At 41.3% G+C, this 13,675-nt stretch overlaps 1 protein-coding gene across 1 annotated transcript in view; it reads right to left on the reverse strand.

Moving 5' to 3' along the window:
* The window catches only part of CNTN1 (contactin 1), a 664,003-nt gene that overhangs the window by 94,654 nt on the left and 555,674 nt on the right, over window positions 1-13,675 (reverse strand). Inside the window, exon 21 of the mRNA XM_078674301.1 lies at window positions 11,233-11,345. Within this exon, the coding sequence (XP_078530427.1) occupies window positions 11,233-11,345 (113 nt within the window). The remainder of the gene's footprint in view (window positions 1-11,232; window positions 11,346-13,675) is intronic.

Consider the following 13,675-nt stretch of genomic DNA (forward strand, 5'->3'; position numbering starts at 1 on the left):
GATCATAGATATATATATATATATTACCTACTGGCGGTCGCCAGTAGGTATATATAGTTAGGATTTTTTCTCTATGGGTTTTTTGAAAATTCTATGTCTAATAACTTTGGCGTTTGTGGACGGAATTGGCTGAAATTTTCAGGAAAACGGAACATTTTGTTTCTGAGCAGCCCTTGAAAATTTTGGGGGGGTTCGTCAAGGGGGGGCCGAGAAAAAAGGGGGGTCCCAAAACGCGTTTTTCCCATGTTAATTTCCATAGGGCGGTTGGCCTCACTTTTAGCCCGAACGACTGAATGGATTTGCACGAAACTTGGCAAAATTGTAGGGACTGGTAGCCCGATGTGCCTTTTGTAGGTCTCAATATATGTGCTCCAGTGGATTTTGAGAAATTAACGTTTAAAAAAATATATATATCTGTAACAGCGGACCGGGCAGCGCTCTGGTTCGCGGACTTTTCGCGCAACGGAGCTTTGTGAAGCGAAGCTGATTGGTTCTCCGGCGTCTGTCAACATTCCAAACAGTCCGTAGCGGCCGCCATCTTGTCTCTCGGTAGGATCGAGAGACAAGAGGAGGCCAAAGCGAATGGGCAAATGACCATAAGGGGGAATAGTAGATCCTCGCTGACCCCCTACGTTTGATGTGGAGGTTTTAAAAGGGCTCCGCGGGGCAAAAAAATAAATAAATAATAATAATCGAACGGCTGAATGGATTTGCACGAAACTTGGCAAAATATTAGGGACTGGTAGCCCGATGTGCCTTTGCTAGGTCTCAATATATGTGCTCCAGTGGATTTTGAGAAATTAACGTTCAAAAAAAGATATATATCTGTAACAGCGCTCCGCTTCGCGTACTTTTCGCGTTACGGAGCTTTGCGAAGCTGATTGGTTCTCCGGCGTCTGTCAACATTCCAAACAGTCCGTAGCGGCCGCCATCTTGTCTCTCGGTAGGATTGAGAGACAAGAGGAGGCCAAAGCGAAGGGGGAAATGACCATAAGGGGGCATAGTAGATCCTTCCTGACCTCTTAGGTTTGATGTACCATTTTGTCAAGTTTGGTGTAATTCCGTTCAGCCATTCAGGCTGTAGACGTATGTAAATGTCCTATGGAAAATTGCATGGGGAAAACACATTTGAAAGTGTTGAAATTTAGAACCAATTAAAATGTTACTTTGGTTTTGTATTTGTGTGTGATGAAAGTTAATTGGTTATGTATATATGTCAAATGAGAGGAAACCACAGCCATTTTGTGATACTACTGTCTGAGGTACATTTGTGAGGAATTTTTGGTGGTGAATTTCTGGTGTTTGATTTACACAGTACTAACACTTCTGCTACTTTTAAAAAGGTGAGTTGTTAATTTGTAAGGGGAACTATGTTGTACACTTGAAGATAATTTGAAAAATGTTTTCTGTTATTTATTTGCAGTCCTTCTGTTATACTAAATACTTGATGAAGTTAGTTTTATATTATGTATTACTAAAAACGATAAATGAAAGTGATTATTTTTTTCTGCAATTTACAGCAAGCAATTTCAAAATAAAATGGCTCACAATGAAGAGACCGTGGCAATTTCTTTTGAATTGTCCACTACATTGATTGAAATTGAGAGCACCAATAATGAAATATTGTCACAAGGAGGACATGACTTGTATGATTCCATTAGATTGATTGAAATGGACAGCACCAAGAATGAAATATTGTCACAAGGAGATGACTTGAATGATTCCACTACATTGATTGAAATTGAGAGCACCAATAATGAAATATTGTCACAAGGAGGAGATGACTTGTATGATTCCATTAGATTGATTGAAATGGACAGCACCAATAATGAAATATTGTCACAAGGAGGAGATGACTTGAATGATTCCACTACATTGATTGAAATTGAGAGCACCAATAATGAAATATTGTCACGAGAAGATGACTTGAATGATTCCACTACATTGATTGAAATTGACAGCACCAATAATGAAATATTGTCACAAGGAGGAGATGACTTGAATGATTTTTTTGATCAATCTCTTGATGGCGAATTTATCGAGTGTTTGGAGACCATAGAGTTACAAGAATCATCATTGGAGACTTTTAATGAGGACATTGCTGATGAGGACATGTTACTAGTTCTTTCAAATTTAGAAAATTCTGAAGAATAAATTTATATTTAGAAATCAAAAATTGTTTGAGACATTATTCATTTTTATTTTTAATTTATGAGGTTGTAGCGAAGTGATTGTAGTATAAAATGAGACTTATAGTATAGAGTGCAACATTTTTATGTTACATGGTAAGTTTACTCATATTTACTTGCCTTCTGCCACTATATTATCTCCAATGTGTATTTGACATCTCTTCTTCATCTCCGGCCTCCTTTCTCTCACTGTGTGTCTCCGATGCATCTTATCGCTGTTATTTTGTGTAATTACAGAAGAGAGTAAAATAAAATAGTTCGGAACGTGAAAAGGGGGCAAAGTAGAGTACTCCTCACCCCCTAGGCCTTTTTAGGCGGTCCCAAAAGGATCAGTTTCTGCTTTCCTGAGAGATTATGGTATGAGTTCCATATACCACAATAACTTGCATTACAACATGCAAGATATCTATCTCCTATTACCAACTTTTGGAGATATTCGCGCTAAGCGCGAATATCTCCAAAAAGTAACACCTGCCCTGAGCAGTTCTTAGCCATGTTATCCAATGGGAGGTGGATAACATGGCTAAGAGCATTAGCTCGGTAATGCATGAATATCGCTGAGTTTTTAGCGATATTCATGCATTGCGGCCGTTTATTATCGCATTTGCGATAAACCTTGATAATAGCAAGGTTTATCTTCGATAATTTCTGACGATGCTTAGTGGTAAAAAATTGGTTGGTAAGCATCGTTAGCGATAAATATCGCTTAACTTTGGTAATATGCCCCAACGTCTGTTAACGTTCGATTCGAAGGAAATGAGGAAGTGTTGAAAAACATTGTCTGCGCCATCTTGCCTTTTTTGAAATGCCACACTTTTGTCGTGCACGGCAGCCATTTTAGATGTCTTGACCAGACCCACTCTCTGCACGCTGTCGATTCGTAGCATGGCTCCTCACCCACGCAAGCATCTTCCCTAGGCACTGGTCACCACCGCTCTCTGTCTTATGCATGGGCAATAAACCTCCCCCCATCTGCGCTGCTCTTCCCTGAGAATCACACTCTGTGCCCGCCCGACACCTCCCTTTCGCCCTATTCACTACCGCACCCTCTGACACTCCTCTTTCTCTGTGTCCGATTGTCCAGGCTATCAGCTAGCCCTGCAGATGTAGTTTATGGCCCCAGCTGTAAAGAATCACCCCTCTTCAAAGGAGTTATAGTAGATCAAGGCCCACACCCGATGAGATCCGTCACACCACACGTGTTCCTACTATCTGAAAACCATCCTGTATTGTGATTGGGGAGGGGACCGAGCCTGAAGCGGAAGATTCCAGGAATGACTCTTTGTACATCAAAGTTTTTACAATTATGTGTCACATTAAAAATATATAGCACTCCAACAAAGTAGTAGGAATATAAAACTTTAATAACATATAAATATATACAAGAAAACAAAAACAGTAAAAACATTTAAACAACGAAGAGACCGTGGCAATTTCTTTTGAATTATCCAATAGATTTATTGAAATTGACAGCACCAATAATGAAATATTCTTGTCAGTAGCGGTCTGTTGTGCGAATAGTTCCAAGGCAGCAGAACGCGCTGAAATCTAGATGGCACGAAAGTGATGTCTAGTAAGTTGCCGCCCAGCAAAAAACGGCGTGGGGCGCCGCGGGGGTGAGTGAGTCCAGTAGGCACCACAGCTATTCTTACCGGCATTGCAGAATTACTGCTGGGGACAATGCCTGTGCTGTAGCAGGGTCACAGCAGAAACAAAAAGGATTCTGTTGAAGATGTTGTTGGTTTTCAATTTGAAAACAGTTCTGGTGTCAACTGCTATGCTAATGTAGTGGTTAATGTTTTGTTTTCTCTAGAAAATGTAAAAGAGGGGGAGGCAGTCCAAAGTTCCGTTAAAAGGGCAAAGGAAAGGATCGGTGGTTTGAACTATCAGTCAAAAAGGGGAGGGGGTGCAATAATTTTTCCTACCGGGTCACACTGTGCTTTCACCGGAAGTGAGGTCTGCAGGATTCTAGTAATTCAAAGTGAGGCTGGCGCCAGCATGGGAGCGCCGACGTCCCGCGGATACAGTTTCGTCACTCCACGGGCGATCATGGCAGTCATTCCCCATCGGGGGTCGGAGACTCCCGCGGCTCCTCTAGAATTTTCAAGGTCGTGGAGGACTACGGTGGTGGAGTCAACCAGTGACCGGGCCATTTCTTTATGCTGGGCCCGCTCTTGCCAGGTCGACCGCCATTTTGAGAGTTCGGCAGCTACCGGCGATCGCGGGGTCACATGAGCGGACGGGCTCCACCCTGCCGGGCGAGACGTTGCAGCATGGCCACAGTGGAAGAACCCTTTTCCGGGCGCCTGGAGCGCTGAGGGTGCAGCTGGGAAGCCTCCACCTGGGGAGGCAGGAGAGGCCTGTTCTCACCGTCTCTCCCTCCCAGTGCACCCCACGGCGTCTCGCTTGAGATTTGTTATGGCCGGACCAGGCGATGAGGACGAGGGGGGGGGGGGGTCGGAGGCATGTGCAAGACATCCCCCCCCAGTGTTGTCGCAGCCATTATAAAAGAAAGAAGTGTCCCGTCCGTCTTCGGGCCGGGCTTCCGGTGGATGTCAGCCGGACGCCCCTGGCTCTGGCCCCATGAACGGGTTTCTTGGTTTATCGGCTGCAGCCGGATCCCGTCGGCCTCGGCCCCCCGACCGTTGGTGGCCGGACCGGAAGAGCATGTGGCGGGACTACCTGCAACTCTCAAGGGCCACCGCGGCCGGACTGGGAGAGAGAGGGGAGGGTCGAGGAGACATTCCCCCCCCCCTGCAACTGTTCAGCGTTGTAAAGGCAATCCCCTGGCCGGGTCCCGCTGGCCTCGGCCTCTCCTCCGGCTACACCCTACGTTAGGATCTCCTGGCCGAGGCGTGGCAGCAGGACCTGCCTTATATGGGCTGCTCCCGGCTGGGCGTAGCCGGAACCCTGCCCCACCTTGGAAGTTTCCAGAGTGGGGGCGGATGTTCTACTGACTTGCATTTTCCCTAGTCTATCGATTTTTTTGGCGTGGCAGGCGGTGGGACAGCGAGGGGTGATTTGGTTTCTCTTACTGTTTTTCTGGTCTCTCACCACTGGCATATTTTAACGTTTTCTTGTTTCTAGGACATTAATAGGTTTTATCATTACGTTATGTTATCGTTTCTTTGTTCGTTGTTTAATAAAAGTTCATGTTCATCAGTGGCCTACTGATTTTCGTTTTCCTATTTTTTTCTTTCCAGGTTGTTTCATGGTAAAGTTTCTGTTAACAGGATACAGTGATCACTTCGTTATTATTGCATATGTCCTTTTCACTAGGGGTGCTCTCTGGTCGGGCCAGATGACGTATCTCTAGTAAATGGTCCGGGTGAAAAAGGTGCATCAATCAGTGGGGAGTAGATAGGCATGACAGATTACAACGGGGGAGAAAGGTCCGCATTACGTACCCTTTCAATACTTGCAAAGATTTTCCTACGTTTATTTGCAAACAGGGAATACCTCCAAAAAGAACTAATTCCCAAACAGTCAATGTTCGGACAATCAATCAATCAATGAGGAATGAAATAGGTACGACGTGTTAAAGGCTTGCGTTACCTACCCTTCACTATCTGCAAAGGGAGAGAGAATATTCCTATTCTTCCTCGTTTGCAGGTAGAGAAGATCCTTAAGAGAATTAACTTCGAACAATTCAATGCTCGATTGAAACAATCAACAAGGGGTACTGTGAACACAAATGAACGCCGCTTATGTACATACGCATTGCTATTTTCAACAGGTTGTTCCTAATGTTTCTATTTTAGCGAGGTCAAAAAGAGATCCCATTAGTGGCCTACTGATTTTGCTCGATTCCTTTTGTTTTTTTACACGATTTTTCGCTATCTGCAAAGACTAAACAGAGTATTGCGACTCTGTGCTTGTTTGTAAATAGAGAATGAACCAAAGAGAACAATCAATCAAATGGAGAGAGAAGCAGGCACGACGGATTACAAAGGGGGCAAAGGGCTGCGTTAACTACCCTTCACTATCTGCAAAGAGAGAGTACTCCTAATAGAAATGAGGGGTGGGGGGCAGCATTCAAAGCAGATCAGTGTGCATAAACACGAAAATGTTTTTACTTACCACGTACTTGACATTCGACAGCTTATGATATTTGCTATTAAAAAACCATTGAAATTCACTGAAAAAACCATAGGTTATAGACCATATATAGTTAGGAATTAGCATTTACAAAACCTTGAAAATTCACTGAAAAAACCATAGGTTATAGACCATATATAGTTAGGAATTAGCATTTAAAAAACCTTATTTTACTCACACAAAACCATTGAAATTCCATATATAGTTAGTTGCACTAACTATATATCGCGCACCCGCAATCCACTGCTGATCATGTCACATATTACATCATTCATGACATGGTCAGTGACATCACTGATGACATCACTGATGACATCTCAAATGACATCACTGATGACATCACTGATGACATCTCATTTGACATCATTCTTGTGCTAATACGATAAACCTCTTCAGACTCTAATATAACCTTAGATACACTCAGTGTATACAGACACTCACACACTGCCACTCATCCATGGAGTTACTCACACACCCAGTCAGTCATGCAAAGAAACAATCTCACCTCCATTTCTTCAACTATACAGTTAAACACACCTTACTTATTGAAACATATACTAACACATATTTACTCTCTTATACAATCCCTGATACAAGTTCACAATGATCGATACAACCACTCACTCATTCAGTGGCTCTCATGCACAGTTATTTATATATGCCAACTCTCACATGTACTGTGTTTTACATATGTACTTACTATGACATGTAGCATTGAGATATCCATTCACTCATCAATACACTCATGCACACAGTCAACTGCCCATGTAGCTGTTTCCACATGCACTCTTGAACTCATACACCTAGTGAATAAACTGCTCACACATCTATGCATAGAGTCTCACACCTTCCAGCCACCCCCACACAAACTCAATCTCCCATAGAAATACTTGGGCAACCAATTAATAACACATATAGCCTCTCGTATAGCTAATGATCAACACATGCAGCAGTTTACAGAACAACAGACATAATGATGCACAAATTAAGACAGTTTAGTCACTAACCCATGCATTCAGTGAGACACATTTAATCACTCACTCATACAGTCAGTCATGCACCTACTAAATCCTTCATCCAGACACTTATACATCCACTCAAGACATATTTTAACTTTACAGAAAAATACAGTCACTGGATGTTGTCATCAGTGATGTCATCAGTGATGTCATTTGAGATGTCATCAGTGATGTCATCAGTGATGTCACTGACCATGTCATGAATGATGTAATATGTGACATGATCAGCAGTGGATTGCGGGTGCGCGATATATAGTTAGTGCAACTAACTATATATGGAATTTCAATGGTTTTGTGTGAGTAAAATAAGGTTTTTTAAATGCTAATTCCTAACTATATATGGTCTATAACCTATGGTTTTTTCAGTGAATTTTCAAGGTTTTGTAAATGCTAATTCCTAACTATATATGGTCTATAACCTATGGTTTTTTCAGTGAATATATATATATATATAGTGTGCCTTGCTGTGGCACACACACACACACACACACACACATATATATATATATATATATATTCTCTTCAGGATTGCCCAGATTTGAAGTCGCACTCCGCAGATGGGAAGTATCACACATTATTTGAAAAAAAAGCATCCAACTTGTCATCCCCATACAGCGTCCCTGGCCTGACGCGTTTCGAATACTTAGTTCCAGGCCACGTGAGATACCGCACCATTGAAAACAAACATACCCGTGGAGTGAAAATCTTCACCTAAACACGGGCGCAGAATGGACACGGAAAGCAGGCATTCAGAGTGCCATCTGAAACCCCAATGGAGGGCTATAAATATTGTCCCGTAGTGCGTGACAGCAGACACACCCACTGGAGGGTTATAAAAATAAACATAGGAAACTACATCTCCCAGAGTACTTAGTGAAATAAGACGTTTCTCAATTGAGGAGGGACAAAAAAAGCCAAGCCAATGAAATAAAAGCTCAAGAGGGAGAATGTAGGTGTTTGATTCGAGCTGCTGACACGGGCCCCTGAAGAGAATCACAAAGGATTCGAAACGCGTCAGGCCGGGAATGCTGTATGTGGATGACAAGTTGGATGCTTTTTTTAAAAATAAAGTGTGATACTTCCCATGTGCGATATATATATATATATATATATATTTCAGCTCCAGTCGCTAGGTAAAAACTGCCGCAGCTCCAGAACAAAGGGTGCGTCGTCGTAAGCGGACTCACCGAGCAAGAGTCCGTAATTAATTACTGGAAACCTATACCCAAGTACAGGGAGACGACGCCTTGTCTTGCACAAAATTGCAAAGTTTATTTTACAAAATACGGCTGTAGACGCGTTTCGCCCTGTGTTAACAGGCTTGTTCACCACAGAGTGAATAAAGTTTGCCACCATTTTAAAACCAACTGCCACAGTATCACATGGTCGGAACTACACAAACAAGCAATGGAAAACAGACTTGTAGTTTTTGGTTTGTTTTTGACCCACGTACATAAAATTCACATTAATTCATTGTTTCGTAATAAATATCGTTCTGCTACTAACAGTACTTGATTAATAGTTGATGATCATTAAATTACAACAGCTTATGTTTAGTCACTTGTGCGTTTTCGACTTTCTCAAAACCGCGCTATAAATCTGTAAAAATTACAGTTAAAGGGCAAGTGCCCTAATTCATTCTTAATACCAGTATTAATCAGCATAAAACAGTCACTGCTAATTAGCAAATTACGAACTCAATTTTATACATTTTGACATTAGGTCCTTCAAGTAACCCTCTTATGTATAGCCCAAGTGGGCAATTCCATTGTATAATTTTCTCAATGTGTCTACCTACTGCACCTAGGTTTTAAAAACACCCAAAAACAAAGTGTTAAAAAAAAACATTAAAAATTAAAAATTAAAACATATAACAAACAGGAATGGAGGTTATGCATAATTTTACAGATGTGTGTGTAAATCTTCTTCCATGTTAAGACTGCCCGGGGTTTTGCTATTGAGCTTAATTATATACATTGATTCTAATTTTCTCAATTTCTTTTCACGGTTACCCCCCCCGTTCATTTGATTTCACCACATCAATCACAAAGTATATCAAGCCAGATATGTCTTTTTGATGCCATTTCTCAAAGTGCCTTGCCACCGGATACGTCTTGTCTCCCTTTTTGATGGCTCTTAAGTGCTGTAAAATTCGCATATGCACTGGCAGAGTCGTACTACCCACGTACTTCAGACCACAAGGGCACTGAAGCATGTAGATAGCATGGTCTGTTTTGCAAGTTAGATGGCCTTTGATTTTAAATTCCCTGTCTGAGAGGTTAGAAGTGTAGATCGAGGTATTTTTTCCATGTATGCATGCTTTATTTATTTATTTATTTATTTAAGTAGCTTATACAGTGCGCAGCTACCCCCGGAGGGGTGTCCCGGCGCTAAAAAAAGTGCTTTGCACTTTGTGCATTTAAGGAACCCTTCCTTCTTATTTTGAGCCACATTGAACTTGTTTTTTTCATAGGGGGTGCTTTCAGTGTGTTCCTGACCAACATTTGTTTGAAGCATCTGGCTTTCCTAAATGTCAGTTGGGGTCTTTTTGCTACTATATTGATCCAAACTCCTGTTGGAAAAACATCAGGCATTCCAAGATGCGTGTGCAAATAAATATTTCTATTTTGTGGTTTTGAACCGCTCAGATGTGTTTCAGTTTTTAATAAGCCTTTGTCAAGGTTGAAATGTGTTTAAGTATATAAAATAAAAAAATGATATGTATGAATTTGGGGCAGTGAAACATTTTGACACAGTACACCTCACTGCGTATTTTCTCAACCACTGGATAAGGTGATTTTGATATAAATACATATATATCTTTATATTTTTTATATTTTGGGGGAGAGAACTCCCAACCACCCTCCACTTTTTATAAATAAATTCATACAATTGTCATTTTTATTGGGGGAGGCCACCGCAAGCAGCACTCTATCAATCTATCTATCTATCTATCTATCTATCTATCTATCTATCTATCTATCTATCTATCTATCTATCTATCTATCTATCTATCTATCTATCTATCTATATATATACACACACACACACACTACACTTACCCACCCCTAAACTCAAACAACCTTACAACCCAAAACCTCTAATCATCCCTCAACCCTAAAAATTCCCTTATCACCTTATGCTCCTACCCATCTGTAAACTCTAAAAAAATCCCTAATTACCCTATGCCCTTATGTACCTCCTAAACCCTAAAATGGGGAACAGCGGTTACAACGCAACTTTTACAATGCAGTACCTTTACCACGCAACTTTTACAACGCAAGTCGTTACAACGACTTGCGCTGGGGGGCGCTCTAGGATAGGGAATAGTTAATTTACTATCCAAAACCTTCCCTTCTATCCACGGGGACTGGAGTTTAAATAGTAAATTAAACTATTCACTATCCAGCACCCACCAACGCAAGTCGTTGTAACAACTTGCGTTGTGAAAGTTGCGTAGTAAAGGCATGCGTTGTAAAAGCATGCGTGGTAATGACATACATCCCCCTAAAATACCATAACCATCTATGCCCCTACTGACTCCTAAAACCTAAAAACATCTTTACAGCCCAATACCCTTACCCTTACCCTTACCCTTACATTATTTTGTTTAAACAAAAACTAAAATGGAATTTCATTTTATGCAGGGGTAAATCAGACATTCACAAAAAAGTAAATTAGGTTGCTAACTGCCACATAAATATTTTGAAAGCAATAACATGCAGCTGTGGCAGAAAATCATCTATTCGCCAATCTCAAAATATAGTAAAGAATATACTCAAAGATGTAGAATTTCAAAACACAATGCTTCAAAACAATTAGTCATTCATTTACTACAGCAAATAATTTTCCTAGTAAAACATGATTTTCACTGTTAATTTATCAATGCTGTTTATTCGCGAACACTTTAAGATAGACTATCATACTTTGTATCCTTCCACTTTTGATTCATTTGATAAAGGCACAACGTGTTCCCAGGTGATAATATACTCCGAACCAGACCTCACAGAGCTGGTAATTCTTGGTTTTTGACTTGGTGCTGTAAAAAGAAAAGAAGAATGCATTGTGAAAATGAATTTTATTTCTTGGCAGTTAAAATATATTGTAAACCTAATGTTTGTGGGTGAATAGATATAGTAATAAAAACAAAAATTAAATTGAGAGAATACTATGGGGTCAATCCGATGCTGGGTGGAATCACTTCAGCCCGACACCTCATTGGTCATGGGACCGACTGACACCCGGTCGGCGGTCACGGCCGTCCCATTAGGATGCGGCCGAATACTGGTTGGTTGCATTCCTACCTTTTACTAAGAGAGCATGAATTCCAACCTCAAACAGGCCATAATGAATGGTCCCATAGTAAAATGGGAGGTGCAGTTCATCTCTGCAAGGTGCCTGCCATAAGGTGCAGGTATCAACAACTGTCGCAGGTATCCAACCAGAGGCTGTGCACCCAAAGGAGCCCTGCTGGGGGCCCCTGAAGACACTTTCCCACATGCTTTCCATGTCGGATTGGCCGGCATGTAAACCATGTCGGAAACCGTCATCATAATCTCGAGGGTGGAAAGACCAGCCTTTGAGATTACAGGCTGGATCCTGACTGGCGGGCAGGCTCTCTGAGCCCGTCGGAAGATAAGTCAGTTTCCTTTCCAACAGTCTCCATCGTAATGATGCAGTCGGAAAGGAAACCAAACAGCCCATTAGAAACAGCCCATTACGATGTGGCTGTACGGTCGGAGCCTTTACGAGACGATTCGGAGTCTTCACAAGCCACATCGTAAATGGCCCCTATAATATATTTTCCTATTGAGATACCTCCTAATATGATGGCCCAGATTCACACAAAAATACATTTAAATCTATAGGTTCCTCCTAGGGTTAAACCAAATTTCTATTTTTTTCATGACAAATTCTGGGAGTACTCCTAAATTCCCATTTACACCCATACATCACCTATTTTCAAAATACGCATTGTGACTTGCAACTGATTTTCAACATACAAGTTTGTCTTAGGTGCGCAATTAGCTAGATCTGTGCGTGTAAATGTAAATCTGGAAATCTCAAAATGTGGATTTGCACTTGTAAATAGGGCTGCTGACACAGGTTTATGTTTGAGTTAATCTTCTCAAATGAATAGGAAGTGGGTATTACAGGGTAGGTCTGTGCTTGGTTGTTTGTCACACCAATACACAATGTTGTTTATTTGTGGATATTAGCCACATTTTCCATGGATCATTCCCACACTTGGCATGATTGGACTTTTATATTCTTGGTCTAGGGTCAGAATGGCAAAGAAACTACCTAAAAAGTGGTGAGGTCTAGGGAAAGTGTTTCTGGATGGGAAATCACTTCCCTTTGGGGAAGAAAAATGTTAAAGTACAATTACAACAACACATTATCTTTATGCATGTGTAAATGTACATCACTTACGACACATGCAAAACGTTCACTCCCCTCTTTACATGTTATCCATGTTTCTTCCTGCTTTCTTTTGTGAAATTCTTAGTCACCTTAATAAATACCTAGTTTAAAGTTAGTACATTATTTTTACAGTGATGAGTCCTGCTTACTATGGGGCCTATTTATGAGCTTATTTGCGTCGCTGTTGCACCACGTAAAGTGGTGCAAAAGCAACACAAATCTTAAAATCAGATTTATGAAGTCATGTGAAGCTGCTGTGTGGCCCTCTGTGGCTCTATAAATTTGGAGTAGCACAACACAGCGCAAATGGCTGCGTTGCCTTACTCTGCCCTGGGAAGGCATTTCATGGCCGTTCAATGGGTGTTCTCATGCAACTCCCATGCTTTTGACGCATGTCCTGATTTACCAGAACTCTTAATGCACCAACAAGATACACCTCACCAGGAGAAGCATAATGAGGAGAAATAGCTTTACTTCTCCATGTTACTTCCTCTTTCTATGTGTGCTACATTCTGCACCACACATAGAAAAAGGAATATGCCTTTCAGGATTATTTTTGGGGAGGAAGGTCTCCCTTCCTGCACAGAAACAATCATGCATGCAACCCAAGCCCCCTTATACCTTGGTGCAAGGTTGCCAGCATTGGTGCTAGGCTACCAAACAGGCACCAGCACAGTGGAAAAAGCATGAATGCACCATATTGCCACAAATACAGTGCATTTCTTCTTCACATAGTGCAGCGCAGCAAGGTAACTTGATGCAATGCACTGCATGGCCCGTATGTTTTCATTTTGAATGTAGCTACGTTCTGATGATCTTTTGCACAGTAGCAGGTAATGTTAAAAACTTTAGCTCATCAGTTGCCACAGGGAGTCAATATTTTTGTGATTTGTATATGTTTATCTGTTTGCAGATAAGGCAGATGTGGCTCACAGTTGCAGAGGT

This window comes from Lissotriton helveticus, chromosome 1_1 (assembly GCF_964261635.1).
Source record: "Lissotriton helveticus chromosome 1_1, aLisHel1.1, whole genome shotgun sequence".
NCBI lineage: Eukaryota > Metazoa > Chordata > Amphibia > Caudata > Salamandridae > Lissotriton > Lissotriton helveticus.